Here is a 27,455-nt window from a genome sequence, read left to right as displayed (position 1 = left end):
AGCTTTGGAAGCGCAGCGATCCGCGCGCTCCTGTTGCACGGATCGGCCGCGATTGCCGCTCCCGGTGCCTGGTGCTGGCAGGCAGCGGGAGCAGATGGAAATAGCAGCGTGATCCCAGCTGCGGAGAGGCCACAAACCGTCGCACGCGGGGCCGGGCGAGGAGGCAGGGATATATATAGGGACAGACGTATGGATGATGCACTGCCGGCAGCGGGGACTCGCCGGTGCCAGCGGCCCCAAAATACTCGAGCGGAGCCGGAATCTGTCACCACCGTCGTCACCGGTGCCTGCATCCCGACCCGGCTCCTTGGGAAAAGCTGGGTGGTGAGAAAAGGCTGCAGACAGGGAGGACCCCCCAGTCCCAGGTGTCAGAGCTCCTGGATGTGATCCCAGCCATGGGGACGGGCTGGTGGCATCCAGAGCCACCTGCATCCCAATTCCTGCCGGATGGGTGGGCTGGCAGGGATCTGCATGGAGCTGCTGGCATCGGATCTTGCCTGCATCAGGGGCTTGGAATGCTGAGGGTCTCTGGCTGGGTCAGCAGCCTCGGGATCATGGATAATTCCTTGCTAATTATCAGCAGTGCCTCCCCAGACAAAGCAGCATCACCCTGGATCAGTGGCATGAAGGGCTGGGAGACACCCAGAATTCCAGGAGTGTGCTCCTGGGATGTCGTGGGATCCTGGGATACTCTGCCCTACAGTGATGGGTACCTGGGTGGGAAAAGGGATTGACAGCCTGCACCTATTGGGAAGACCTCATTCAAAGCGCCTGCTAAGCCCCTGAAATTACCCCGGAGGAGCTGGCACCGACAGCTCCTGCAGATCCTGCAGCTGAGGAAGTTCCACGTGTCCAAAATAGCCTGTAGTGGGTCCTGCTGTGGGATGGGAAGTGGAGGGAAACGCCGGCAGCACCCGCCCTGCCAGTGCCGGAGCGGATGTGGCAGGAGCTCTGGCTGCCTCCCAGCCCCAGCCCCAAATCCACGGCCATTAAAAGCGGATGTGTGGTTTGAAACCTCCAGCGAGCTGCAGACCTCGGATCCCCAAGCTTTCCATCACACTGGCTCAGCTCGGAGATGGATGGAGGGAATCAGGATTCCTTGGATGTCCAGAATAAGAGGAGCTGGTGGTTGCACACCAGGATATGTCACTTGGTTTGAGGGGATCCCAAATTAACCCTTCCCTGAGGCTGGTCCCCACCACTTTTCTCTCACAACAAATTCCTTGGATTTGTGCTTTTTATTGCCTGTGTTTGGTCCAAGAGGCACTTGGAGAGAGGAAGAGAAAGGATAAGGTGTCAGCCCTGGATCTGGTGCCTGTTTTGGGACAGACAATGCCAGGGATGAGCCTCCTCTTCCCATAGAGGCAAAACCCTGTCCAGGTTGGAGACAAGCCGTGCTTCGACCCAGGAGGAATTTCCATCAGCTCCTTCCCAATCCCGATGGCCAGGAGGAGCCTGGTGGGAAATTCTCTTCCCCAGCCCAATTCCAGCAGCAGGGTGGGGTTCTCAGGGTCTGTGCCTTTGTTCCCAAACTTCAGAGTTCTCCAGGATGATGGGATCCACGGAGTGGATGCAACCAGCATTGCTTCTTCCTGTGCTGCCCATTGGGACAGGAGAAAAGGATTTTCAGAGGTGGAGAAGTGGAAATGTCCCCATTCTCGTGGGCTGGCAGTGTGGGATCACGCCTCTGGGAAGGGGGCTGTATCCCAATGCAAGGCACCCTGGAGTAGGTGGGATAACCATTGGGATCCATGAGCCCTGCCAATCCAGGACACAACGTTGTTATCCCAGCTGGATAAGGCTGATGCTCAGACCGCTGGTTTTCCTTTGTGGAGGCTGTGAACTTCCTCCTTTCCCAGACCTAGATGGGAGTTCCCTGGGAGGCAGGTGGAGGCTCTGCACCCCTTCAGGGGGACAGCGGCTCACGTTTCCTCAGGAGATCCCGTCAGGGCTGCGAATTCCCCCTCCCCATCCTCAGGCCCATCCTCGGGGGATACCGGGGCGGCCTCGGTGCCCTCCTCCTCCTCCTCCTGCTGCTGCAGGCTCTGCAGCCGCTCCTGCCGCGCTTCCATGTATTCCTGCGCCCCGTCCCCCACCAGCTGCACTTCATCCCCCACGCAGGGCGGCTGCCGGACGGGGTTGTGGTCGTAGGACAGGAGGCGCAGGGAGGCGAGGCCGCTGAGGTCCGGGAAGCTGGCGATGCGGTTGCGGTCCAGGTCGAGGACGCGGATGTGATCCATGCGCAGCAGCACGGGCGGGAACTCCTGGAAGCGGTTCCCGTAGAGCCAGAGCCCCCGCAGGCCGGCCATGCGGGGCAGCGCCGCGGGCAGCCGGCACAGCCGGTTGTCCCCCAGCTGGAGGCTGCGCAGCTCCGGCAGCTGCAGGAGGGCGCGGGGGAAGTGCGCCAAGAAGTTCCCCTCGATCCAGAGGCAGCGCAGGCTCTGGAGCTGGGCGAAGGCGGGCGGCAGCTCCTGCAGCCCGTTGCGGCCCAGGTACAGGTAGGCCAGGTGGGGCAGGTCGCACACGGCCTCGGGCACCTCCATCAGCTCGTTGCCGTCCAGGGCGAGGGTCCGCAGGTGCTGCAGCTCCGCCAGCTCGTCCGGCACCTCCCGCAGCCCCGCGTCGCTCAGGTAGAGCTTCCGCAGCCCCTGCTGAGCCCACAGCTCGGCCGGGATCTGCCGGCGCCGCACCTCCAGCCGCTGCTCGACGCCGTCGGGGCCCTCGGCGGCCGCCACCGGGACCCCGCGCCCCGAGGAGCCGCCGCTGCCCATCGCTCACCGGGACCGGCACCGGGACCTGCACCGGACCCGGCGGGGCGGCGGGAGGGCGACGCCGTGGCCATGGCAACGCGCCGCGGCCAATGGGAGCCCGCGCCACCGGGGAGGAGGCCACGCCCCCGTCCCAGTCTTGCCCCGCCCCGCCGTTCGCGCCCATTTAGGCCACGCCCACCAAGTCCATTCATGCCCCGCCCCGCCGTTCCCACGGCCCCATTCCCGTCCTACTTGTCCCGGCTCTGTCCCCAAACCAGGCAGGACACCCTCGCACCCCAGCAGTCCCAGCCCCGCTTCCAGCAGCCTGGCCTCAGCGTCCTCACCCTGAATTCGGCGTGAGGCCCTAAACTGAGTGTGCGGTCCCTGGGCTGGGTGGGAATTCCTAAACTGGCAGGAGGCGCTCCCTGAGCTGTGTGTGGATGCCTTGATTGGGTGGGGGTCCTTAAACTGGTGGGGAGTCCCTCCGTGATCCTGCACATCCCCTGGGACACTGCCGGGAACCACTCCCTGGGGCACAGATCCCGTTCCCCATGATCAGGGAAGATATGGATGAAGCCTCTCCAAGCGCCCCCTCCCCGTGCCATGGCTGCCCACCCTGCGGGGTCCTTCCTCCTCCTCATCCTCCTGCTTCCCACCACAGCCCTGCCCGGATTTTCCTGCCGCAAATCAGCTGTGTCATCCCAAAGGCGGCTCGGAAAGCTGGAAAGCCGGGCTCGTACAGCCCTCCAGCGGCAGCTGGCCAGGTGACACCCCCGACCACCCAAACCCCTCCTGCCAGCTTTCTGGGATGCAGGAAACCCCCAAAATGAGAGAGCAATCCAAAGGCATCGTGCAGGGTCTTTATTCCTCCTACGGGGATTTGGGAAAGGCCGAGGATGGGATTCCCAGGATGCAGCAGCACTTTTGGGGGGGTCACGTCAGGGGGTCATCGATGCGCCACAGGCTGGTGGGGCGGTTGTTGGTGCTGAAGCCACTGGGACTCGGGATCTGGACACCCTCCACAGATCTCGGGGCCCAGGTGATTGGGGTCTGTGCCCACCAGCCTGGAAAATCCAGGAGGGATTGGTGAGGGGGGTGTCTGCTCCTCCTGGGGGCTGTGATCCCCCCCAAACTCACCTGGTGCAACAGGGGCCATCTGTGAGTGCTCGATCAGGTACTGGTTCTGGATACTGCCATACCCCAGCGGCTTCTGAGGGATGCAGTGAGTTGGGAGCGTGGTTCCTTGGGAAAAGGGATGGGACAGGGGACATGGCTGCACCCACCTTCTCGGCTGTGACTCCCTTGGGTCCCACCTGGAGCTCCGGGGGGGCGAAGGGGGCCGGGTAGCCCATGGCAGGCTGGTACTGTGTGGGGACACAGGGATGGGATCCTGCTCATTGCCATGCCCAGGCAGCTCCTGATGCCTCAGAGCCCACTGGGAGTACTGGCACAGGATGTCCCCTGCCCTTGCCACCCCGTCCCTTTGCTTACAGTGCTGCACGTGGCAGGAAAGGAATCCATCCGACCATCACCGACACCAAGCTGTGGGATAGGAAAAGTGTTCCCTGGGGTGCTGAGGGGTGGGGGGGACAGGGGACACAATGGGGACAGGGCTCACAGGCTGCTCTGGCACGGTGAGGTCACTCCTCGGGGCAGTCTCAGTGCCGCCCGACAGCTCCATCGCCCTCGGTGGGACATCTGTGGGGAGCAGATGGAGCAGGGGTGTCCCCTGTGTCCCCAGGCCTGGCATTACCTGGATACACCTGTTCCATTCTGAGGGGGGCAGGGGGTCTCCAACGCCCCCAAAACCTCCTGAGGTCTGACCTGGCTCCAGGAACACTGACATCCCAAAATCCCTGGAGTTGGATTGTGTCTCTGGGACCATCAATAATCCCAAAACCTTCCTGATGTTGGAGATGGGCATGGAACCCCCAGGGCCTCAAACCCTCCTGCAGTTGGAGGTTTCCTAGAAATCCTACCACCCCCAAATCCTCTTAAGGACAGAGCTTTCCCTGGGATCACCACGACCCCAGAATCTCCTGGGAATAGACCTTTCACTGGGATTTCAACACCCCAAAACCCTCCCACTAAGGCTGGAGCTTTCCCAAGACCCCAGAATCGTACCTGGCTGGGCAGGAGTGGCGCAGTACCTCTGGATGCCGTATTCCCCAGATGTATTTGGGGCTCTCACCTCCCCGAAGCGGAGGCGGGAGAAGGAGAAGCCAGTGGGATACTGACACTGCGGATCATCCACGTGCTCGGGCAGCATCCTTTGGTACTCCGGGCGCCCAAACACCTTGAAGTCCTCGGCGGTGGTGGAAATGTCGGTGTCCTGGCTGGGGTGGGAATGGCTGTGATGGGGTGATCCCAAAAGGTTCCCCCCAAACTCCTGGAGCAGGGACCTACCGCTCCACGTGCGGGCAGAGCAGGGATCTGAGCTCTGAGTAGTTGTTGACGACGTATCCCGAGCCGGTGTGGACGCCGAGGAGGGGGTGGATGCTCCTGTCGCTGGGGAGCTCAATGGCCAAAACTCGCCCCTCCTGCACCTTTGGGGGTGACCCCCTGGGCCTCTTGCCAAAGGCCGCCTCGTAGCTGGTGACGTAGAAGCCCATGAGCTCGGAGGGGGAGCCCTTCACCATGGGGAAGCCCGTCCCCAGTCCCGCGGCGGGCGAGTCCTGCGGCTGGGACGGCATCCTGGCTCTGGGAACGGGCCCCTGGCGCCGGGAATGGCCCGAGGCACGGCCCTAAGCCATGGCTGGAGCTGCACTGGAGCTGCACTGGAGCTGCGGGCCCTTCCCGGCAGGCACGGAAGCTGCGGAATGTGCCCGTGGAACGCGACTCTATCTCCTGGTAACCGCGACAACGGGGACCTCCCGGAGGCTGTCACCACGGCAGGGCAGGAGGTGGGACAAGCTCTCTGCTTGTCGCTGGAGGGCACCACGGGGAATGTCCCGCTCCAGCTCCACGACAGCCCCCGCCCCGGGGTGGGGTCACCTCCTGGGGGTCCTGGGAAAAGGGGCAGGTGGGAATTGGGAACATCAGTGAGGTGGCATGTGCCAGATCGAGCTGGGAACGTCACCGAGGGCACGACCCCGATGTCACAAAGCAGGAGAGGGGCAGGGCCAGCAGCCAGGCAAGGCCGGTAGTCAGGGCTTTATTCAGCATTGCATGAATGTCCAAAGGCTGCTGGGAGAGGAGGAAAACCATAGGGAAGGTGGAAATGCCAGTCCAGAGCCCCATGTCCCCGTGCTAGTCCAGGGAATGGGGACAGAGGCGTCCCCTCCCTCAGCGTGGTGCCTCAAACAGATACTCCAGGTCCGGCTGCCGGAGCCTCTGCTCCCTGTTCCTGTTTTTGGCAAACTCCCTCAGCATGGCCATCACATCCGTGTCGAACTCCGCCGGCGTGGGCTTCGCTTCTGAGGGGAAAACAGGAAAAATCAGCTCTGTGCTGTGCCCAGGTGCCACCCCAGTGTCCCAGGGCACGGCCACACGTACCAGTGGCCCAGTAATAAATGTCCCAGTCGTTGCTGGGCTCGTTGATGAGGCGGTCGTAGCGGTTCAGCTGCTCCTCGCTCATGCGCGCCAGGTTCTCCTTGGCAAAGAGGCTGGGGAGAGATGGATTGGGATGAGATGCAGGAAGAGCTGGGATACAGGAACCAGCTCAGTGTGATCCTGGAAAACATCGACTCCCAGCCTGCCCTCCCTCACCTTTGTGGGTGGGAAAACACCTGCCCAGCATTCCCAGAGAAGCTCTGGAATGCCCTTACCCAGCCTGGTCTGGTGGAAGGTGTCCCTGCCCATGGCAGGGAGTGAAACTGGATGACCTTTAGTCCCTTCCATCCCAAACCATTCCAGGATTCCATGCGCTCATTCACATGAGATATTGAAAAGGGATTCTTTCCTGAGAGGGTGCTGAGGCCCTGGAATGGATTTCCCAGAGAAGCTGTGGCTGCCCCATCCCTGGAAGTGTCCAAGCCAGGCTGGATAGGGCTTGGAGCAACCTGGGATAGTGAAAGGTGTCCTTAAGGTCCTTCCCCACACAAATAATTCCAGAATTCCACAATTCTGTGTCTCTAATCTCCCTTTCAACATCCAACTGGCCTTGTGTTCACATGTCCCACGATTTACAAACATCCTTCCCAAAGGATTTTGGCTCTCTGAGCTCTCCCAGCTCTACTCCATCACTGGATCCTGGACCAGCAAGATCTTGGAGCAACTTATCCCAAGAAGTTTTGCCCTACCTCAGTGAACTGTCCCCTGTTAATGACTGGAATGCTCAGAGCCAAGCCCACCTGAGCAGGATGCAGTTTTCCAGCATCCCCCTTTTCCTGCTCTCGTACAGCAGCCGGGCTCTCTTGGTGTCCAGGGGCTCATCCGGACGCTCCTGCCAGGGGGGCAGCGGGATCTCCAGCACGTCCTTCCCGGAATCCGTGGGGGAATCCCCCCGGTAGCCGCGCTGCGGGATCAGCGGCCACAGGAGCTGCCGGCGCAGGGAGCAGAGCTGGAGGGAACAGGGAAAGCACAGGGACATCAGGCCTGGGAGTGCCTGCACACAGGGACCTCTCCAAATCCTACTGGACACGATTCCCAATCCCCCAAAACCCCGCTGCCCAGACCCCATCAATACCCCAGACCTCCCTCATCCCCCCCAAAATCCCCTTTTGCCTGCTTAGACTCTCCTCCTTTTTCTATCCTTTTTCCCCCTCAATACGCTAATTTTCCTCCCATCCTGCCTCTCCCGCAAACTCACTTCTTACCCCTCCTTTTCCTTCCCCCTCTCTCCCCGTTTTTTCCCCCTTTCCCTCCCCTTCCCGTTTTTTCCCTTTCCCACTTTCCCTTTCTTTACCCTCTTTCCCCACTGTTTTTCCCCCTCTTTCCCCTTTGACCCCCTTTTAACCCTTTTCCTCCCATTTTAACCAGGTTTTCCTGCTCTCCCTCCCTCCTCTCCGCTGTTCCCCCTTCCCCTTCCCTTTGCCCTCCCAGTTTTCCCCCCTTCCCCCCCCACCCTGGCCGCCGCCATCTTGCCGGGCGCCGCTCTGGCCACGCCCCCTCCCGGGTGATGGGGCGGGGCGTGCCGGAAGTGGGCGTAGCCACGCCCGGAAGTGGGCGCGGCGGCGCTGGCGGTGAGCGCGGGCGGCGCGCGCGGGGCTGGGATCGGGGGAGGGGGGGCCGGGGTGGGGGGCGCGACCTATCGCGACATATCGCGACCCGCCACCCCCTCCCTTCACATTCCCCCTGCCCAGAAACCCCCCAGCCCGGGCCCCGCCGCTCCGCAGGGCCGCATATGGCGGGGACGGGGCGCCGCGGAAAAGAAGGGGGGGCAGTGGGGGATCGTGGGGGGCACAGGGAATTTGGGGGGAACAGGGATTTGGGGGGGAGACAGGATATGGAGGGACGAGAGGATTTGGGGGGACACGGGATTTGGAGGGAGATGGGATTTGGGGGGCCACAAGGATTTGGGGAGCAGAGGGGATTCAGGGGGACACAGGGATTTAGGGGGGACATGGGATTTGGGGGGACACGGAGATTTAGGGGGAAGAGGGGATTTGGGAGGCAGAGGGGATTTAGGGGCTAGAAGGGATTTAAGGGGGGCACAGGTATGTGGAGGGAAGAGGGGATTTAGGGGCACACAGTGCCTGGGGCGAGGAAAGGGGATTTGGGGCTCGCAGGGATTTGGGGGGGCGCCCCCAGCGGGTCCCCCGGGCCTCAGTGACCCCGTGCCCCCATTCCCAGAGCACCTTCCGTGTCCTGGCTCCGCCCGGTCCCAGCCCGGGCTCCCGCTCTTCCCGCCTCTGGAAATATGTCCGAGGGAGTGGATCTGATTGACATCTACGCCGACGAGGAGTTCACGCAGGTGAGGGCTGGCATGGGGGTGCACATCCCCCCCTTTTCTTTCGGGAAGAGATCCCAGTGTCCTGCAGCTCATCCCGGTGGAAGATGCAACTGGTGTGGCTGGGAAAAGGGAAGGATCGTTCCCAATCGTTCCCAAATCTCGGTGGCTGCCACCTCCAGCTGTGATTAAAGGGTTTCCCTGGGGGTTGTGACACGTGCCTGGCCACAGAATGTTTGGGATTTAAGAGCTTAGCTGAGTCCTGGTTCGAAAAATGAGAAATTCCAGCTGGAAGAAGCATTTCCAGGGAATTACACAGTGAGGGGATACCAGGAGCCAAATCCATGGGATCACCCAGGCTGGAATCTGTGCAGGAGCTCGCTGTTTCTGTGCTGCTTGTCCCATCCCAGGAATATCTGGGATTCACAGGAGGAAATGATGAAGGAAGGGGGTGTTGGAGAAGCAGATTTTAGGGAGTTCTTGGATATGGGAAAGCAAGTGCAAAGGCAGATGTTGGAAAATTCAAAACTGCCATGGAAAGCTTGTGGAGAGAAGTTGGCAGGAGGAAAAGTCATGGAAACTGGAAGCAATGCACTGGAGGAAGGAATCACCATGGAGAAAGGAATTCCTGTGAGCTCCTGCAGTGATCAAGAGAAGCTTCTTCTGGTTACTGGGTGAGAATATCCCATGGAGTCTCCTGGGAGGGCCAAGTGGATGGAGGATTCTCAAAGCTGGAATGATGATCCAGGCCAGTGACTCTGGCGTGTTCCTCCCTTTGGGATGTGTCGCAGGAGAGCACCGGGAATGAATCCATGCCAGGATCAAAGCAGTGGGGAGGTGCTGTGGTGTCCCTGTGGCACTCCAAGGATGCCAGTGTAATTCCAAATCCCAAATTCCCACGTGGTGATTCCCTCTAACAGTGCCCAGCTTCATCCCTGTGCACCTCAACTCAGTGTGCATGGATGGGGAGCAGGAGAATCCCTCAAATCTTCCAAGCTGAATCCCCTAAGTAGCAGAACTGAGGGATTCCAGGGGATTCCTCCTCTAGCCCCTCCTTCCTATTTTTGATTTTGACTTTCTGAAACTTCCAGGCGGGAATCTTCCAGCCTTGGGCTGTGTCCAAAGGCTCCTGGTGGAGGTGGGAGCGTGGGAGTTGGATTAACCAAACACTTGAGATTTTTTGGGAAATGAACACAAAACTACAGCTCCCTTTTCAAATCATTCTTTTATCAGCTCCAGGGAAAGAGCTGGATGCAAAAGTTCAGGGAGAGGGAAAATGGTTGGATTTCTGGATTTGTGCTGAGTGTCCTTCTCTGTCCAGCTCCCAAGAGGATGTTTTTAATTCCCTGATCCTCAGAGTATCTCCAGCAGAAAACATTGTCCAAACTGCCTGGAATTGAAAATGTGGGAGCAGAACCTCTGGTTTTTGTGGCACACTAGCTCCTGTGGGATGGATCCTCATGGAGTGATTTTGTGGGATGAAACACCTGGCAGAATCTGAACAAGGAACTGGGATCCATAGTAAACACAGCACTTGCTGGACATTCCAAATTAAATATAGCCTGGGAGAGAATGGGAATTGGGAGGCAGATCTAGGACATGCTGGAATTCCCAACTCTGGAGCTTCCTGAGCTTCCTCTACCAAAGGGACAGATCCAATGTGTGAGAGCTCCTACCCTAAAAAGGGCTTTTTTCCCAAAAATGAGCAAGTTTGGGGTGCTGGGCATGGTTTGAGGGGGGTGTGCAATTCCAAAGTTGGATTTTGAGGATAGATGTGTTGCCAAGGAGCAATAGGCTCATCCCTATTTGGGATTTGGTTTTGCCTACCATTTGGTTTCCACCACTGAATTCTTGCCCTCCAAATTGGGAATTTCTTCCTGGTGGCAGCAACAGGGTCTTGTCCTGTTGTGTGGGATCCAAGTGGGCTGATCCTTGGAACGTGCTGGAGCTCAGTGGGGGTTTAGATGAGATATTGGGGAAGAATTTCTTCCCTGTGAGGATGGTGAGGTCCTGGAATGGATTTCCAGGGAAACTGTGGCTGCTCCATTGCTGGAAGTGTTCCAGGCCAGGTTGGACAGGGCTTGGAGCAACCTGGGATTGTGGAAGATGTCCCATGAAAAGGGGTGGGATGGGATGATCCTTAAGGGTCCTTATTCCAACCCCAACTATTTCATGATTCCATGAAATCAGAGTCACACATCCTGTTTTTTGGGATTGCCCAGGCAAGGGGTGGCTGTAATTCCCAACTGTGCACAGACCCAAACCAAGTGATTTGGGCCTTAAACCTTTGAACTCGGCTTGGAAATTCCGCTTGGGAATTGGGACAGCAGGTTTGGAAGGAGCAAAGAAGGCTTCCCAAGCCCTTCCCAAGGCAGGATCTCATGACGTTTTCCCAGCAGGACCCGGAGTTCAGTAATGCTGACCAGATGGATCTCTACGACGACGTGTTAGCAGCCAGCTCCCAGCCCCAGGAAAAGCGTTCCAGCAGCTCGGAAGCGCCTCCAGAGATCCGTCAGGAGCCATCTCCCAAGCCCAACAGCAAACCCCCGGCCATCCTGTACACCTACAGCGGCCTCCGGAACAAGAGGGCCGCCGTCTACATTGGGAGCTTTTCCTGGGTGAGCTCATCTTCCTGGGAAATTTGGGATTCCTGGGGAACCTCTGAGGGGCTGCTGGGCTCTCTAGGGGAGGGGAAGGGATTTTGAGGGGGCCTGCTCCCCCTCAATCCTGAGCTGGATTGTGAGCTGCGCTTGGCTTTGTGATCCTCAGGGAAAAAGGACTTGTATCCCTGAGGAGCTTCTGGGCTGGGGTGTCTGCTGATGTCCCCTTGAAGCTGTGACTTTGGGGTGCTGCTCCTGAGTTGCCTTTTCCTGCTCAGGGATGCAGGAACAGTTTTGGGAAGGCTCTGTCTTGTCCGGAGAACTTGTCACTGTTATCCATTCCCAAGGCTCATTCCAGATGATTTTAAGCTCCCTGAGGAAGTCTGGGGGTGACAATCCTCAGGTGGGTGGGGGGACACTGGGGACAGACATGGATACCATAGCCTGTTCCCTGTGCCCTCAGTGGACGACTGACCAGCAGCTGATCCAGACCATCCGCTCCATTGGAGTCTATGACGTGGTGGAGCTGAAATTCGCGGAGAACCGAGCCAATGGCCAATCCAAGGGGTGAGAGCCAGTGGAATTTTGGGTGGGAATGATGGGAGCCAGGCCCTCATGGCCACGTCCATTGTTTGGTGGAGGATGAGGAGCAGCCAGTGCTTTTCCTGCCTGGGACAGGGAATCCATGGAGCATCCCAAATAGCATGGAGAAGTGAGGAGGGGGAGTGGAACAGTGGGATGGGATCAGGAGGAGGGTCTGGGGGAGGTCTCTGCTGCGGGTTCAGGGCTCAACCTCCCTCTCTCCCACGCAGGTACGCGGAGGTGGTGGTGGCCTCTGAGAACTCGGTCCATAAACTCCTGGAGCTGCTTCCTGGAAAGATCCTGAATGGAGACAAGGTGGAGGTGAGGCTGGCGACCCGGCAGAACCTGTCGCAGTTCGAGGCTCAGGCTCGCAAACGTGAGTGCGGCGCCGGTGTGAGGTGGGGTGGGGGTTCCATCTCACACACATCCCAAATCCCCCCCAGATCAGCTGCCAGGCCCAGCCCAGCGAGCCCTTGGGATGGGGGGAAGCCTTGCCAGGAGCGTTTGGGGGTTGTTTTTCCCATTCCTGAGCCGGATTAGCTCCTGACCCGAGTCTTTATGATCCCCTTTTAGGTGCTCCCACACTGCGAAGATCCCTCGTAGCCTCCTCCTCCTCCTCTCCAAACTGAATGGGCTTAAGCTCTTCAGGCTCTCAGCATAGCTAAGACCCTCCATATCTATTAGTAGCTCCTCTCTGGATCTGCTCCAGAATTTTTCCATCCCTGCGGAGGTAAGGTGCCCAACACTGGAGGAATATTCCAGCTGGGGCCTGGCCGTGGGCGTCCCTCAATGGCAATAGGTGGTCCTGGCCTCACTCCGCAGCGATGCGATGGGATCCGCAGGGATTGTCCTGGCAGGAGCATGTCTGAGGAGGTCTTGGCCAGCTCTGGTCGTTGTAGATCCCTTGGCATGTTTTGTGCGAGGAAAACTCCCCGTTCCCAGCAGAGTTGCTTCGCTCCTTTCCTTTGGCTCAGGTGCCTGAGGGGATCGGCTGCTTGGTGCTTAGGCTGTGTCCCAACTTGCCCTGCAGTTTTGGTGGAGCAGGGAGTGTTCCCTGGGCCGAGTTCCGGCTGCCCTCAGGGCACAGCAGAGCTCCCATGCAGCCTTTTGGCACAGCTGGGAGCTGTGGCTCCTGTCACACCCCTTCTGTCTCATCCTCAGTGCCTCTTTGGATAGAGCAAGGCTTCTTGACCCTCTCGGAATGCTGAGTTTTCCTTCCTCTAGCAGCAGCTCTGTTGCTGTCAGCACTTGAGTTCTGTCCCCTCATGTTCTTCCACGCTTGGGCCTCTCAAAAGCCATGTGTGGATCTCAGGCTCTCTGGGTCTTTGGATGTCTTTGGGGATCTCTCACCATTCCTTGTGGCTTTTGGCTCCTGTCCCTGTAACCTGCCTGTCCCCAGGACACTGTGCAGGGTCTTGCTGGAAAGCTGGGCCCCTCTTGGAAAAACACATGGAAGTGGAGGCTATGTGTGGCCGGCTGGATCTCTCTCTGGGCACCTCCAGCCCTCCAGGGGTGGGAGGAAGAGGAGGAGCAGGAGGTCTCGGAGACCCGGACACCCTCCAGCTGCACCTCACAGCTCTTTCCCCATGCCACTTCCAGGTGTGCCGCCGCGGGCCCACTCCCGGGATTCCGTGGATGCGGTGGACGGCCGGGCGACGCCGACGGAGAATGCGCTGCCCCCCGCCCGCATGGAGAAGCCCCCCTCGGTCCTGCCCTTCTTCAGCCGCCCCCCCGCGCTGCCCCTCATGGGGCTACCCCCCCCTCCCATGCCCCCCCCGCCTCCCCTCTCCTCCGCTTTCGGAGTCCCTCCGCCTCCTCCTGGAATTCCCTACCAGCACCTGCTGCCCCCGCCGCCCCGGCTGCCCCCGCCCCTGGCTGTGCCTCCGCCGGGGGCCGTGCCCCCCGCCCTGCACCTCAATCCCGCCTTCTTCCCGCCACCCACCGCCGCCCTGGGACCCCCTCCGGATACCTACGGCAAGGCCATGGCTCCCTACAATCACAGCAGGTGAGCCGGGCAGGAGTGGGGTTGGGATGCTCGGGGAGGATCCCGCTGAACCCCCGTTCCTGCTGTGCCCACAGCCGGGAGCTGGGCCCGCCGATCCCGGCCTTGAGCGAAGGCGAGTTTGAGGAGATCATGAACCGCAACCGCGCCATCTCCAGCAGCGCCATTTCCAAGGCGGTGTCCGGCGCCAGCGCAGGTACTTCCCGTGTCCCTCATGTCCCCCATCCCGGGATGGATTCGTGCTCCTGACCCCCTGCTCTGCTCCTCAGGGGATTACAGCAACGCCATCGAGACGCTGCTCACAGCCATCGCTGTCATCAAGCAGTCGCGCGTGGCCAGCGACGAGCGGTGCCGCGTCCTCCTCTCTTCCCTCAAGGATTGCCTGCATGGAATTGAGGCCAAATCCTACAGCAGCAGCTCCAGCAGCAGCTCCAGGTATCCCCCTGGGTCCAGAGAAGGGGATCCTCCCTGCAGGTGAGCGACTAAAAAATCACTCTTTGGGTTCTGTCTCCTCCAAAGGAAAAGGCACCGATCCCGGGAGCGCTCTCCCAGCCGGTCCCGCGAGAGCAGCCGGCGGCACCGGGATCTGCTCCACAGCGACGATCGGCACGAGGATTATTTCCCAGAGCGGAGCCGGGAGCACGAGCGGCATCGGGACAGGGACAGAGACAGGGACCGGCACCACTGAGACAGGTGGGAGGCTGGGGAATCCCCTGGAAGCGTGAGGGATGAGGGAAGGGCGCTCCCACCATTCCTCTCCTCTCTCCCGACAGGAATTTGGCAGGAAGTGGTTTTTAATGGACTCTATCTCCTCACCTCGACCAGGATGCCGTGCCCGAGGCTGCTCCGCCCCATCCCGGTCCCTTCCTCGCCACCGCAGCCCCCTCCGGGCGGGACCCCCGCCCGCACCTCGTGGCCTTGGGAATCCCCCCCCACCACTGCTGCTGCTTCCTGGGGCCATCCCGCTCCGCTCCGTGGATACTCGGACCCAAAGAGAAATGGTGCTTTTATTCCATGGAGGGAGGTTTGTGAGCCCTTCCCAGTCCGGGGGGGGACGGAGGAGACGGAGCCCTCCCTGTGCAGCTCGGGGGCTTGGAGATGCACAGCTCCCGATCCTGGGATCAGGAGCCACGTGCCATCCTCTGCATTGCCTGGGGACATTCGCGTCCCCATCGCCCTGGTGGGACACTGTGCCACGCTCCTCCTTTGGCCCTTCACCCTCCAGGAGCTGGGAAAAAGGGGCTGGAGCTGGGTTGGGGGTCATCCTCTCTATCCCGACATTCCCCACAGCAGCATTCCCACGCAGACGGCAGCTCCGGCCCCTCCCGCAGAGCCTTCCTTGTTTTAGAGGAAGCGGAAGAGGCAGGGCAGGCTGTGACCCCCTTGTGTCCCCTCAGAATCCCAAAAAGGAGAGGGAGGGAGAGCCCAGGAGGGTCAGGATGAGCTGGGACACACTGGGTGACTTCCAGGGCTGGAATCACGTTTGGGTAGGAAAACCCAGGCCCTGGAAGTCTTTTTAAGTTGAAATAACCCAAATTCAGGAAACACCACCCCGATTTTCCCAAGCCCCATGAGGTGGGAGCACTCGGCAGGAGAGCTCCGGGTTTTTTTTTTACTTACCGCCACAGATTTTTAGTTTCTTTCCAAATAGTGGAAGGGGGAAAAGATTCCCCCCAAATTGCAGAGCAAATCCCTGGAAGCCCCGGCGAGGCGCCGCCCCTCCTGCTCGCAGTGATTAGATTTGTCTTTGGATAGGTTGGAATTGTGTAATAAACTCAGATGACGTTGTCAGTCTTTTACACAGCGCTCCTGTTGCCTTCCTACGGTGGGATTTGGGATAATGAGGGGTAATTTGGGATCTGGGAGGTCTGTGCACCCATCGTCCCTCACCCTTTTCCTCCTCCAATGGGTTCCTGTGCTTCCCAAACTGGCTCTGAGGTACTGGAAGCACCTGAGCATTCCCAGGGGGGACCCACATTCTTGGGCACCAAGTAAAAATAAATATTTATTGGAAAATATTGAATTATTCTGGAAGAAGGTTGTAGAAAAAAAAAAGGATTCTTCATACCTTGAGCTGGCTCAGGCTCTGAGGAGTCCAAGTGGATTGGAGAATGGGAAGGGTGGGAGGCATATGTCCAGGGGGCAGTGGGAAAAGGGAGGGATGAATATGTGGCAGCAGGTCCCTGGTGAAGTGGGAAGCAGGAAAAATGGGAGGGATATGTCCACATAGAAGTGACAAAGGTGGGAGGGATGTGTCCAGGTGGCACCGGGTGAAATGGGCAGTGGGAAAGGAGGGATCTTCCCCCTTCCCGGGGCTGGGAATTGGAGCTGGCATGGGTGATGCTCCCCTGTGTCCCTGGGCCGTGTCCTCAGTAGGGATCCGTGCTGTGGGAAAGGACAGAGACAGGGATGTGTGGGTGCCAAACCAACCTGGCAGCTCCTGCACCGGCTCCCCCAGTTCCTGGGATGCAGCACCTGGAGAAGGAGAGGAGCGCCAGGACACCCAGGAGCAGCTCCAGGCCATAGAAGAGGAGCAGGATGGCACTCAGGAACGCTTCCAGGCGCAGGGAATATGTCTGAAGCAGCAGGTAGTACACGGCCAGCGTGGCTGCCGGCACTGTAAGTGCCAGGCTGAGGGACAGCGGCACCTTCCGCTGGCACAGGTTCCCCTTGGAGCCTGTGGAGCACAGAGTTGGGATCAGACCATGGAAATCATGGCAGGGTTTTAGGTAGGGAATTAAAAGTCCCGTTCCCGTGGGCAGGAACACCCTCCTCTAGTCCAGGTTGCTTCCTGCCCCATCCAACCTGAACATCCAGGTATGTTCTTTGCGGGTGTCCCAGGACTCTGCACTCCCTGTGGAGCCTCTGGCATTCAGGGGCACTCACCGAAGAAGATGCGTGTGGCCTCAATGCCGAGGTACAGGAGGAGCAGCACCACGTCCAACACCAAGTTGGAGACGGGATAGGGCAGGAGCAGCACTGCAGGAAAAGCACCGCCCTCAGCACCACATTCCCGCCCGTCCCGGCGGGATCGGGAGGAGTTCTGGAGCGAAGGACTCACCTTTGTACACGAACACGAACGCTTCCAGGAGAAAATATGTGGCGCAGTACCAGCCGTTGAGGAAGAGCAGGACCTGCAGCGGAGCCGAGGAGCGATGGCGGTCTGAGGGGACACGGGGCGGCCATGAGGGGGACACGGAGCGGGCATGGCAGCGCGGCCCCCGGAGCTCTGCAGCGCCTCGGCCGCCCCCCTGCCTCGTTCCCAGCGCCGCTCCCAGCCCGGCTTCCTCCCAGTACCCCCGGTATCCTCCGGGATGCCCCGTTTCCCCCCCGGTCCTGCTCCTACCCCTGGGCGCCATCTTCCATCTCCATGGGAACCGCCGCCGCCGCGCTCGCCCGCACGGGGGCGCCGAGGGCGAGGGCGCGGAGCGTGAGGGCGGAGCCGCTCTATGGCCCGCCCCTCTCGCTGGTCTGGCGGCGCGCGCGCTGCCGCTCCAGCCGCACCTCTCCATGGTTGGAGGACCGAGCGCTGCGGCGCGGGTTCGAGTCCCCCTCCCTCCCGACCCCGCCCCCGGTATCCATCGGGACAGGAATCCCACACCGGAGCGCGGGAATGTCCCTGTTTGGCGGCTGCACTGTAACCCAGGAATCCCACACCTGAGCACGGGAATATCTCAGTTTGGCGGCTTCACTGTAACCCAGGAATCCCACACCGGAGCACGGGAATATCCCAGTTTGGTGGCTTCACTGTAACCCAGGAATCCCACACCGGAGCACGGGATTTGGTGGCTTCACTGTAACCCAGGAATCCCACACCTGAGCACGGGAATATCCCAGTTTGGCGGCTTCACTGTAACCCAGGAATCCCACACCGGAGCGCGGGAATGTCCCCGTTTGGCGGCAGCAAATGTAAGGAGTGCAGCCGTCACACCAGGTGGGCACAAACACCCGGCAGCCTCTGGAAAACACATCTGATTTATTCCCTTAGTGTTTCCAAAAATATTCCAGTCCCAACCACGGCCGTGGCCCTGAAACGCAGGGATGCCCCACAAGCCTCCTGCTGACTCCCAAAATCCCAAGGGCTGGACCCCAGGGAAAGGATGAGCCGGAACCGACCCTGACAGAGCTGGTGCAGTGCAAGGAGACTCCAGGGGATCCATCAGCCACGGAAGTGGGCAAATTCCTTGCGAAGCCAGAGTGAATCCTGGTAGAACAGGGGGTCTCCCAGGTGCACAGCTGTCCTCTTGTAGAAGTAGCAGTAAAGCACGGCCGCTGCAGGGAATTTCGGGATGAGAGAGGGCCCCCAGCACCCCCAAAGGATGTGAGATCCCACCCTGATCCTTGGGGTCCTTACCCAGCCTCTGGAAAACGAACAGGGTCTGAAGGCCTTCAGTCCAGATGAAGCGGCTGGAGTCACGCCAGCGCAGGTTCTGAGGGGGGTGGAAAACTGGGAGTAACCCCTGGAGCAGTTTTATTGAGCCCTCCCAGACCCCTGACCCCATTCCAAAGGTTCTGAGCGGGATGAAGGGACATCAAGGCAGGAATTCCACCTGGAGAAGTTTGGGAATCTCCCTACCCCAAAGGTTAAGCAGCTCAGGGGATTTAGGCATTGAGCCCAGACCTATTCCGGCTTCAGACTGCAGATCCCTGCAAATCCTTACAAATCCCCCTCCTGGACGGCGTGGGCAGCACCAGAGCAGCTGCTGTGGCTCCTGACCCCCCAAACATTCCCCGTGCTCCGGGGCAGCAGGAGGGAGGGAACTCCAGGAGGTGTCCAGGGAATGGGAACTGCTCCATTGGGAAGGAGCTAGGAAGGAGTTTATCCAAGAAGGAAAAGGGGAAGGTGCTGCCAGGACAGATCCAGGAGCCTGCACAGCCCTTGGAGCTGTGGGAAGGGAGGGGGCTGCCCTCAGGTATAGGGATTAATCCCAGAAAAAACAGGAGCTGCTAGCACAGGCTTTCCCTGGGGAAATAATGAGCTGGGATGGAGCTGGCATTGGGCAGGACACTTCTAGGCAGATACCAACCACAGGGTGATGGAATGGGACATCTTCCATGGGACACCTTCCAGGGGGAGGCCATGAGAAAAGACTGTGGGAAGCTGGGGGGTCATGGAAAAAGCCCTTGGGAGAATCCAGCAGCTGTGCCCACGCCATCCTACCATAATCCAGATGTGGAAGGAGATGCTGAGTGCCAGGTAGGCTGCAGAGAGCAGGATGGTTCCCTTGAATTTATGGAACAGGAGGTTGACCAACCCCGCCTGGAACACGTAGGTGTTGAAGAACATGAGGAAGACGATGATAACGTTGAAGACAATGGCGATGTCCTGGATGCTGCCGGGAGAACAGAAGGATTGTGGGGTCCTGGATCTCCTGGATCTGCTTCCAGGACTTTCCCCACCTTCCCTGTACTCACATGAAGAGGACGAGCTGCACGGCCGGAGCCGTGCGCAGCAGCTCTGAGAAGGAATTCACAAAGAGGTCGTAGGAAAGCAGCAGGAACTGCAGGAACAGCACCAGGCTGTAGTTGCTGGGCTGGAGCATCCTCCTTCCTGGGGCTTGCAGCCCTCAGCCCCAGCATTCCCAATGGATCATGGCGCTGGGGAGGATCAGCAGGGCCTCTCCCGACATCCCAAACCTAGAGGGGGAACACAGGGATTGGGATGAATCCCAGAAGCCAGGAAAACCCAATGAGCTGCGTCCTCTCTTTCCTCGAGTGTCTTCCTTGCCCCTGAAATGCACCCCAATCCCCATGTGAGGCAATCCAGGGATGAGTGAGACGTGCAGTCCCAAGAAGCAGTGTCCAAGCACGTTACTCCTGGCTGTTCCCAACTCCATGGGCAGTTCAGAGCAGGTCTGGGCATGTCCCACTCTGGGCATAGGGAGAGAGGAGTGAGGAGAGACAGACGGGAATTTTTGGACACCGGAGCAGGTACAGCCCTCGTGGGACACATATCCCACGGGAACAGCCCCCTCAGGGATCATCCTGGCCGGAGAGGGACGGAGGGCAGAGGGATCCCCCGTGTCCCGGCAGGAAAGGGCTGTGCTGGGGGCTGAATTCCCTGAGGGGCAGACATGGTGATAGACGGGGGTAAAGGGGCTGGGAAAGGACGGAAAGTAGCTGGAAACGCGGAGGAAGAAACGCTGGACATGGGAGCGAGAAACTGATGGACAGGAGGGGGGAAGGAGCCGAATATGGGGATGAAGAGAACACTCTCTGCCCCTCCAGATCCCGCGTCACTCCGCCCCTTCTCACAGCCCCCACTGCGGAGACCACCGGGCCCCCTCTCGCCGCCCTCTCCCCCTGTCCCTGCCGCCTCCTCGCTCCCGGGGCCGCCCCCCCGATACGCCCAAGCCCCGCTGGGTGCCGGAGGTCCCGGTCCCGGCGGTCCCGCTGGGTCCCCGCCGTGCCCCCGCCCCGGGCGCTCACCCGCCGCCGCCATCTTGGTCCCCATGGAAACGGCCGCCAGAGCCGGAAGTGAAGGCGGAAGTGGTGGCTGGAGGACCCGCGGGGCCGCTCTGGCCGCCACCCCCCTCTGTGGCAGCACATTGGGGTGCGCGGGAAAACCATAGAGATGAGCAGGCAGAGCGGCGCTCGCCAAGATGGCGGCGCCCAGTGACGAGGAAGGGGCGGTGGGGCCCAGGTACAGCCCCGGGGTTGGGAGCGCTGGTGGGCGGCTCCGGGGTTGGGAGGGGCCGAGGGACCCCGTGGTCTGGGTTTTGGGTGGAGTCAGGGCCGGGCGTTTTGTTCCAGGTCCCGGGGAGCCTCAGGTTTGGGGGGGGGGGCTGTGGAGACACGTGTTCCCAGATTTCGGGGAGTCATGGCAACGAGTACCCCAGATTTGGGAGATCCGTGAGTCTCTGTGTCCCACATTTTGGGGAACCATGGGGCCCCGTGTCTCCACCCGTTTCCTGTCACTATGTCCCGTGAGGCAGCTGATTTGAGGGTGTCGGGACATTCCCCGTCCCCGGAGGGGACAGAAATACCGATTTCTGGGGGCACATGCAAATCACATGCAAATGAGAGCTGTCAGGTTCCTGCAAGGGGGACCATGACAGCTGACACTGAGAGCCCCTTGCTGCCATTCCCTGGGCTGCCGTGCCCAGGAATTCTGCTCTGCATGTCCTGTTCCATCGCTGGCCTCCTTCCCAGTCCAGGGCACAGCTGGACTCTGGTCACCCCCTCAGCGTTCCAGTTCCCCTTTCCATGGTTCCTCCTGGCAATGTCAGAGAGCCCCAAAAGACCCCTTGATCACCCCCAGGTGCCACCATCCTGGATCCATCCCTGCCACCATTCCCAGACTGGGAAGGAGCTGGGCCACCATCCCTGGCTGGGAAGCAGCTCCATCCTGTCACCTTCCCCAGGCTGGGACACAGCTGCCCCCCACACCCTCTGGGCTCCCAGTTCCTCTTTCCGTGGCTCCTCCCTGGGACCGCATCCGGAGCCTGAGCCGGCTCCTCGCTCACCCGCAGGTGCCACCAACGCTCCCCAGCCATGCTGGACGTGCCTTTCCTGCCCTTCAGTGCCTTCCTGGGAGCGCTGGGACTGCTCTGCGTGGCCATGGTGGGCACCTGGTGCCAGCACTGGCGCGGGGGCTTCTCCCTGGACGGCAGCTCCCGCACGTTCAACTGGCACCCGGTGCTGATGGTGACGGGCTTGGTGGTGCTCTACGGCGCAGGTGAGCAGAGGGAGCGCGGGGATCCCGCCACGGCTCCTTCCTGATGTTTTTTTCCCCTCACAGCTGCCCTGGTTTACCGAATTCCCCACACGTGGAGCGGCCCCAAGCTTCCCTGGAAGGTGCTGCACGGCAGCTTGGCTTTGGGAGCATTCGTCCTGACCGTGCTGGGGCTGGCGGCCGTGTTCTGCTTCCATAACTCCCAAGGGACGCCCAACATGTACTCGCTGCACAGCTGGATGGGGTTGGCAACTGTCCTGCTCTTCTCCTGCCAGGTGGGAATCCCTCCTGCATCCCCCCCATCCCTCCGGCATCCCGAGTTTTCCACCCTCACGTTCTCTTCCCGCAGTGGGCGGCAGGTTTTGGAGCGTTCCTGCTGCCCTGGGCTCCCACCTGGCTCCGGGCACTCTACAAGCCCATCCATGTTTTCTTTGGCTCCACCATCCTCATGCTGTCCGTGGCTTCCTGCATGTCAGGAATCAACGAGAAGCTTTTCTTCAGCCTGTGAGTGTCAGGGGCAGGGGGGTGGGCTTGGGAAGATCCCTCACAGGGGATAGGGGGGCACTCAGGATGTGGATTCGGGCTGGATCTGGGAGGGACCAGCGCAGAGCAAAGGGAACTGAGCACTTCCTCAGGTGTGTGGCTCCCTGCACACCTCCCTGCAAGGTTTGAGGGGGAGTTTGGGAATATCCAGAACACTCCCAGCCTCTCTTCCCCGCTCCAGGAAGAACGGGACCATGGCATACAAGCTCCTGCCGGCTGAGGCCGTGTTTGCCAACACCCTGGGGCTCCTCATCCTCATTTTTGGAGTGCTGGTGGTGGCTGCCCTGGCCAGGCCCAGCTGGAAGCGCCCGGATTCCGACTCCCCGGACTCCCGCCAGGTACAGGACGCGCTGGGTGGATTTGGGAAGCTGAACTGGGAAGCTGCCCCCCAGCACAGTCCTGAGGGTGGGGAAGGATTGAGGGACCCCGGCTCATCCCTGTCTCCCACAGCCCCTGCTCTCTGCCGGGCGCTGATCCCAGGGATCTCCAGCACTGCCAAGCTGCATCCTTGTGCCTCCACTCCTTGTGCCAGCTCCTGCCTGGATCCCGGGCCATGCCCAACCCCAGCGCTTGCCGGTGCCATCCCTCAACGCCGCAGCTGGAGCTGCCGGAGCCTCGCTGGGACAATGAGGAGCATCCTTGTCACTGCCACTCCAGAGGATCCGGCTCAGGGTGGAGCCACTCAGGGGCCTCGTGGACATGGAATAAAACATTGGCTTCTGCAGGGCTCTGGCACTCCAATCCCTGGGGACAAGGGAGGGCCTGGGAGCTGGGAGCTTGGGAGTAGGTCTTGGCCAAGCCAAGCTGTCCCTTCCAAGGGCTTGTCCTGCCTGGAGACATGAGACAGCTCCCTGTGGTCACCCCATGGGATTTGGAATCATGCTCTGCCCTGTCCCTGCTTCTCCTTTACCCCTTCCCCAAACTCACCCCCAGACCCCGTGCCCAGAGCCATGTGAGCTCTGTGGTTCCCCTCCACACCCTGGGTTTCCTTCCTCCCCCAGTCACAGGATCCCTGTTCCCATCTCCCTTCCCAGCCTGGAGCAACGGGGGGCACCCCCACACCCCCAAATTCCACCACCCACCCCTCCAGGCTAGCATGGGAGACACAGAGGATTCCTGGGGGCCACATCCTAAGGTTTATTGAGAAACATCCTTGAAGGAGCACAGGGGGTTGTTGGGATACACCTCCCTGTCACGTGGGTGGGACAAGTGTTTATTGTGATAACCGTTTTGATCACTACAAGGGGACACAGGTTTTTAGGGATACACATCCCTGTAATTACTGAGTGCCCAGGGGGTCCCGCATCCCCTGCAGCACCGCCCCCAGCACTGCTGCCACTGCCACAGCCCCGGCATCGGGCTGGTCCAGCCGGGATGAGTGCACGTAGCTGGCTCTGCCCGCCCCAGCCTCCATGTGCCTGGTGGCCTCCGCCGCCGCCTCCGCGCTCTGCCGGGGAAAACAGGCTGTTCTCCAGGACAATGGCAGGGACTCCCATCCAATTGTCCCACTGTCCCAGCTCTCCATACCTGGACAGCTGCCGCCAGCACTTGGAGCGGGTCAGCACCGGGACTGCGCAGGGAATGCAGCGCCTGTCCGGCTGCAAACAGCGAATCCAGCTGCAAAGGGTGGGAATTAGTCTGGGAGCCAGGGCTGAGGCCAGGTGGGAACTCCCTGGCATCCTCCTGGAAGCTCTCCCAGCTCCTGGGCTCTCCCAGCACTCACCATTGTCCGGTCTCCTGGGGCGGCTCCTCCGTACCTGTGTGGGATGCAGGGAAATTCAGGGGGGATTGGGATTCCCAGGGGGCTCTGGGGTTCCACAGCCCCGGCACTGACCTCTGCATGGCCTCAATCCCGGCGTCCATGGCATCAGCCCACGCCCCGGAATCGCTGCGGCCACGCAGCCTCTGGCCAGCTGCCGTCAGGAAGAGCCCGTAGAGCTTTGGGAATACCATCATTCTCAGCCTGGAAACACGGCCCCATTCCCAGGTGTGTTCCCCCATTCCCATCTCCACTCCCATTCCCCACTCACCACTCCGGAGGAGCCTCCCATCTGCGCCAGCACCACATCAGCCAGGGAGGAGAGCAGCAGGGCTGGGGCAGCCGGAGGCGGCCGGGAGCGCATCCATTCCTGGATGGCTGTGGGAGTAGAAGGGATAATGGGATGGGTGGTGGCCCTGCAGTCCCCTGTCCCTCGTGGGGACAAGCAGGGACAGCCTTCAATTCCATAGAGAAGCTGCCACTGGATGCAGGATACAATTACAGGAAGGGACACCCCAGGTTTCCTTGGTCCCAGGAAGGGATGTCCTGGGGAACTCCCCACTCCTGGGAGGTGCCATTAGGGCAGCATTTCCCACAATTCCCTGGATAATGTCCCCCACACTCACCTTGGGCTGCCTGGGCGTGGGTGTGGCCGCAGTCCCCGTCACCAGCTCCCCGATCCAGCTCATTGAGCTTCTCCTTCATATCCAGCAAGGTGCTGCACACCCGCTGCAGGACCCGCTCCACCCGCGCCGTGCTGAGCCCTGCGGAGAGGAGATGCAGCCTGCACATTCCCGAGGGAAACTGAGGCACAGAGCGGGGGTGTGACAAGGGATGGGAGCCCTGTACCAGTTCCAGCCTCATCCTCTGCCTTCCTGGGTGGCTCTATCGGTGCTGGCACCTCCTCCTTCCGGGTGGTCGCCGGTCCCACGAGAATGTTGGGCCACGCCATGGCCATGGTCTTGGCATCTGGAAAAGCCAGAGGTATGTGGTGGCTCAGGATCCAATTGGATCCTCACTGGCACACCCAGCAGCCAGGAATTCCACCCCCAGACATCCCACCGACCTTGTGTCCCATCACCCAGCATGTGGAAACCCCTGTGCCCCAATCCCAGGCCACATTCCCACCAGGAACTCACCGATCAGCCTGAGCAGCTCCTCATCCACCAGCATGAGGGTGAGGGAGACTCCAGCCATTTCCATTGCTGTCATGAAGGATCCCACCATGGCCCGGACGATGCGGATCCCTTGGTTCTCTGCAGGATCCAGGATCCAGACAGGGTCGCTCCAGAGCAGCCAGAGCCAGGGAATGGGATCCCAAGCTCCCCTCTGCACTCACCCAGGTAGCGCACAGCAGCTCCAGCCACAATTCCCAGCTCCAGGCAGGACAATCCACCCAGGTTGTTCACAATGAGCACCACAGAGGATCCTGCAGGGCAGGGGGCAGGGTGAGACTGGGATCCAGGGGTTTGGAGGAGCACAGAGGGTCCTGGGGAGCTCACCAGGCTTCAGGGACAGGTGGGAAGCACTGGATGGATCCGTCATGTGCGTCAGCATCGTCTCCACAGCCTTATCTGCCGGCAGCATCTGGAGGGGACATGAAGGAGGGAAGGAGCAGAGTGGGGAAGTCTGGGAATCAGGGGATTTGGGAATGGGGAGGGAGCAGCAGGATTTCCCCCTCACCTTCATCCTGCGCACTCCAGCCTCGCCGTGGATCCCTACGGAGATGGGGCCGTGTCACATCCCAGCCCTGGTGACGCCTCCCCGGGGGGGCAGGGACACTGGGACCCTCCAGGGACACAAGAGGGACACCAAGGGGCCGCTCCTCACCCAGCCCCAGCTCCATCTCGTCCTCAGCCAGCTGGAAGGAGGGTTTGGATCCTGGGATGCTGCAGGGAGACAGGCTGAGACCCAGGGTACCTGTGCAGGTGGGAATGTTCTGTTAAAACTGGGGGGATTTTTGGGGTTCAGGGGCTGGGTGACACAGGACAGCATTCCCATGGGATAACACAACGCACCCATGACTTTGGCAGCCGCCATCGCCTTCTTCTCGACCTCATCCAAGCTCGCTCCCTCCTCGGCCAGAGCTCCCGCCACCTGTCCCGGGCAGAGCGGGTGAGTGACCCCCCAGAATTCCCCATATCCCCACGAAGGGTCCCAGCAGAACCTTGTGGATGAGGATGGTGCCACAGATCCCGCGGCGCCCGGCTTTCCCCGGCTTGGTGAAGGCACAGTCGTCGCCCACCACCACCATCCGCACGTCGGTGCCCTCGGCCCGCGCCCGCTCCAGGGCCATCCCAAAATTCAGCCGGTCCCCAGTGTAGTTCTTCACAATCAGGAGGATCCCGGCTGCAGGATGGATGTGGAGACAACGGGAATGATGCAGCACTGGAGGGAGGAACCCCAGAATTCCACCCCGGTGTGTTCCCAACCTGCTCCAGCCTGTGCCACAGCCCGGATGGCCGCCAGGATGCTGCCCACGGATGGAGATGCAAACATGGTTCCGGCCACCACTCCGGTCAGCATTCCCTTCCCCACGTAGCCTGTGCAGAGGAAGAGGGCTCGGCACCGTGTCCGTGGGTGAGGGGTACAGGTGGGACAGGGGGGGTCTCACCTGCATGGGCGGGCTCGTGGCCGGAGCCCCCCCCGGACAGCAGAGCCACACGGCCGCGGATGGCCTGCAGGTCATCCCGAAGGACCACCCGGTGTCCCTGCAGCAGCCGGAGCCCGGGATTGCAGGCCACCACTCCGGCCAGTGAGTCATCGGCACAGCCGGACACTGTTGTCACCAGTTTTTTGGGGATCTGTGGGGAAAGTGGGGAGCGGTGGGACGGCAAAAGGAGGAATGGCAGCCCCATAGGAATGCCAACCCCCCTGCTCCGGGCTCACCTCCATGGGAGCGGAGCGCAGCACTCGGAGCCGAAGATGGAATCTGTCTGCAAAGAGGGCAAGGTCCAGCCTGAAGTGGACAGTGGTCCGGAGAGGGGGGCTGGGAAGGGGGCGGGATGGGATGGTGTCTGGGGTGATGGTGATGCTATGGGGAGTGTCTGTCTGGTGGGAATGGGACTGGCGTTGGAGTCGTCCCCACAAAGGGACACCTGCCCAGGCAGGGAGCTCCTTTTAGAAAGAGGCGCCAGAATGGAGCCACTCCCCCGGCACCCAGCCAAGCCGCCCTTTTGGAATGAGGCGCCAGCATGGAACAACCCCTAAACAGGCGCCTTTTTGGGGCGAGAGAGGACAGTGACGGCCCCCCCCTCAAAGAGAGACCCCCTTTCGAGGCGGGAAATCACGATGGGACCCCCCGCCCCCCAAACAGGGACCTCTTTGTTTTGTGATGAGGGACTCCCACCTTCAGGGATCTCCCCTCAGTGCAGGTCCTTAACGGATCCACGCTCCCCCCTCACAGCGGGGACCCCTACCCCAGGTTTCGGGGGGCACAGAGCTGCAGGGAGGGGGCTGCACCCTCCCACATGGGGCCCTCCCTTCGGGATACGGCGTGGGACCAGGGTGGGATCAGCGCGGGTCCAGCGGGTTTAGGGGAAGACCCCCCGCGCATCCCCCACCACACCTGCGCTCGGCGGGGCCCTTCAACCGCCCTTATCGGCTTCTCCTCGCGGTCCTCCCAGCGGGCTAGAGCGGCTCCTCTCGGCTGCTCCTCCCAAGTCCTCCTAGCGGGCTAGAGCGGCTCCTCTCGTCTGCTCCTCCCAGGTCCTC

General features: G+C 60.8%; 8 protein-coding genes across 8 annotated transcripts; 2 read left to right on the top strand and 6 right to left on the bottom strand.

Moving 5' to 3' along the window:
• Nucleotides 1-1,922: 1,922 nt before the first annotated feature.
• LRRC10B (leucine rich repeat containing 10B) lies at nt 1,923-2,771 on the bottom strand. The gene has a single exon (XM_058807813.1). It carries the CDS (start codon nt 2,769-2,771, stop codon nt 1,923-1,925), a length of 849 nt encoding a protein of 282 aa, XP_058663796.1.
• An 835-nt stretch (nt 2,772-3,606) lies between these two features.
• On the bottom strand, nt 3,607-5,724 carry LOC131559221 (uncharacterized). The gene is made up of 7 exons (XM_058807517.1): nt 5,157-5,724; nt 4,875-5,086; nt 4,369-4,448; nt 4,242-4,292; nt 4,034-4,114; nt 3,888-3,960; nt 3,607-3,814 (listed from the first exon to the last, which is right to left on the bottom strand). Exons 1-7 carry the CDS (start codon nt 5,441-5,443, stop codon nt 3,684-3,686), a joined length of 915 nt encoding a protein of 304 aa, XP_058663500.1. The 5' UTR covers nt 5,444-5,724; the 3' UTR covers nt 3,607-3,683.
• A 103-nt stretch (nt 5,725-5,827) lies between these two features.
• On the bottom strand, nt 5,828-7,814 carry SDHAF2 (succinate dehydrogenase complex assembly factor 2). Its single transcript, XM_058807519.1, has 4 exons — nt 7,756-7,814; nt 7,043-7,251; nt 6,246-6,355; nt 5,828-6,166 (listed from the first exon to the last, which is right to left on the bottom strand). Exons 1-4 carry the CDS (start codon nt 7,768-7,770, stop codon nt 6,036-6,038), a joined length of 465 nt encoding a protein of 154 aa, XP_058663502.1. The 5' UTR covers nt 7,771-7,814; the 3' UTR covers nt 5,828-6,035.
• A 583-nt stretch (nt 7,815-8,397) lies between these two features.
• CPSF7 (cleavage and polyadenylation specific factor 7) lies at nt 8,398-15,505 on the top strand. Its single transcript, XM_058807203.1, has 9 exons — nt 8,398-8,604; nt 10,980-11,198; nt 11,644-11,747; nt 11,993-12,138; nt 13,362-13,767; nt 13,842-13,960; nt 14,034-14,199; nt 14,284-14,457; nt 14,538-15,505. The coding sequence occupies exons 1-8, from the start codon at nt 8,551-8,553 to the stop codon at nt 14,450-14,452; spliced, it is 1,383 nt and encodes a 460-aa protein (XP_058663186.1). The 5' UTR covers nt 8,398-8,550; the 3' UTR covers nt 14,453-14,457; nt 14,538-15,505.
• Nucleotides 15,506-15,975: 470 nt separating this feature from the next.
• TMEM216 (transmembrane protein 216) lies at nt 15,976-17,123 on the bottom strand. The gene is made up of 5 exons (XM_058807774.1): nt 17,111-17,123; nt 16,826-16,927; nt 16,651-16,743; nt 16,240-16,441; nt 15,976-16,149 (listed from the first exon to the last, which is right to left on the bottom strand). The coding sequence occupies exons 1-5, from the start codon at nt 17,121-17,123 to the stop codon at nt 16,134-16,136; spliced, it is 426 nt and encodes a 141-aa protein (XP_058663757.1). The 3' UTR covers nt 15,976-16,133.
• A 628-nt stretch (nt 17,124-17,751) lies between these two features.
• On the bottom strand, nt 17,752-20,235 carry TMEM138 (transmembrane protein 138). The gene is made up of 5 exons (XM_058806441.1): nt 20,194-20,235; nt 19,180-19,401; nt 18,926-19,097; nt 18,119-18,194; nt 17,752-18,036 (listed from the first exon to the last, which is right to left on the bottom strand). The coding sequence occupies exons 2-5, from the start codon at nt 19,305-19,307 to the stop codon at nt 17,924-17,926; spliced, it is 489 nt and encodes a 162-aa protein (XP_058662424.1). The 5' UTR covers nt 19,308-19,401; nt 20,194-20,235; the 3' UTR covers nt 17,752-17,923.
• Nucleotides 20,236-20,366: 131 nt separating this feature from the next.
• On the top strand, nt 20,367-22,706 carry LOC131558587 (lysosomal membrane ascorbate-dependent ferrireductase CYB561A3). The gene is made up of 6 exons (XM_058806440.1): nt 20,367-20,407; nt 21,237-21,442; nt 21,506-21,714; nt 21,789-21,943; nt 22,164-22,320; nt 22,433-22,706. Exons 1-6 carry the CDS (start codon nt 20,367-20,369, stop codon nt 22,454-22,456), a joined length of 792 nt encoding a protein of 263 aa, XP_058662423.1. The 3' UTR covers nt 22,457-22,706.
• Nucleotides 22,707-23,112: 406 nt separating this feature from the next.
• On the bottom strand, nt 23,113-27,395 carry TKFC (triokinase and FMN cyclase). The gene is made up of 18 exons (XM_058806439.1): nt 27,310-27,395; nt 26,631-26,677; nt 26,356-26,545; nt 26,174-26,284; nt 25,909-26,090; nt 25,760-25,838; nt 25,572-25,661; nt 25,425-25,459; nt 25,244-25,328; nt 25,081-25,170; nt 24,881-24,997; nt 24,591-24,710; nt 24,368-24,505; nt 24,013-24,119; nt 23,817-23,920; nt 23,706-23,739; nt 23,510-23,599; nt 23,113-23,429 (listed from the first exon to the last, which is right to left on the bottom strand). The coding sequence occupies exons 2-18, from the start codon at nt 26,634-26,636 to the stop codon at nt 23,262-23,264; spliced, it is 1,746 nt and encodes a 581-aa protein (XP_058662422.1). The 5' UTR covers nt 26,637-26,677; nt 27,310-27,395; the 3' UTR covers nt 23,113-23,261.
• Nucleotides 27,396-27,455: the final 60 nt, after the last annotated feature.

The sequence above is a fragment of the Ammospiza caudacuta genome, chromosome 6, assembly GCF_027887145.1.
Source record: "Ammospiza caudacuta isolate bAmmCau1 chromosome 6, bAmmCau1.pri, whole genome shotgun sequence".
NCBI lineage: Eukaryota > Metazoa > Chordata > Aves > Passeriformes > Passerellidae > Ammospiza > Ammospiza caudacuta.
Note: the sequence above shows the minus strand (reverse complement) of the source record. Positions and strands in the feature narration are given on the sequence as shown.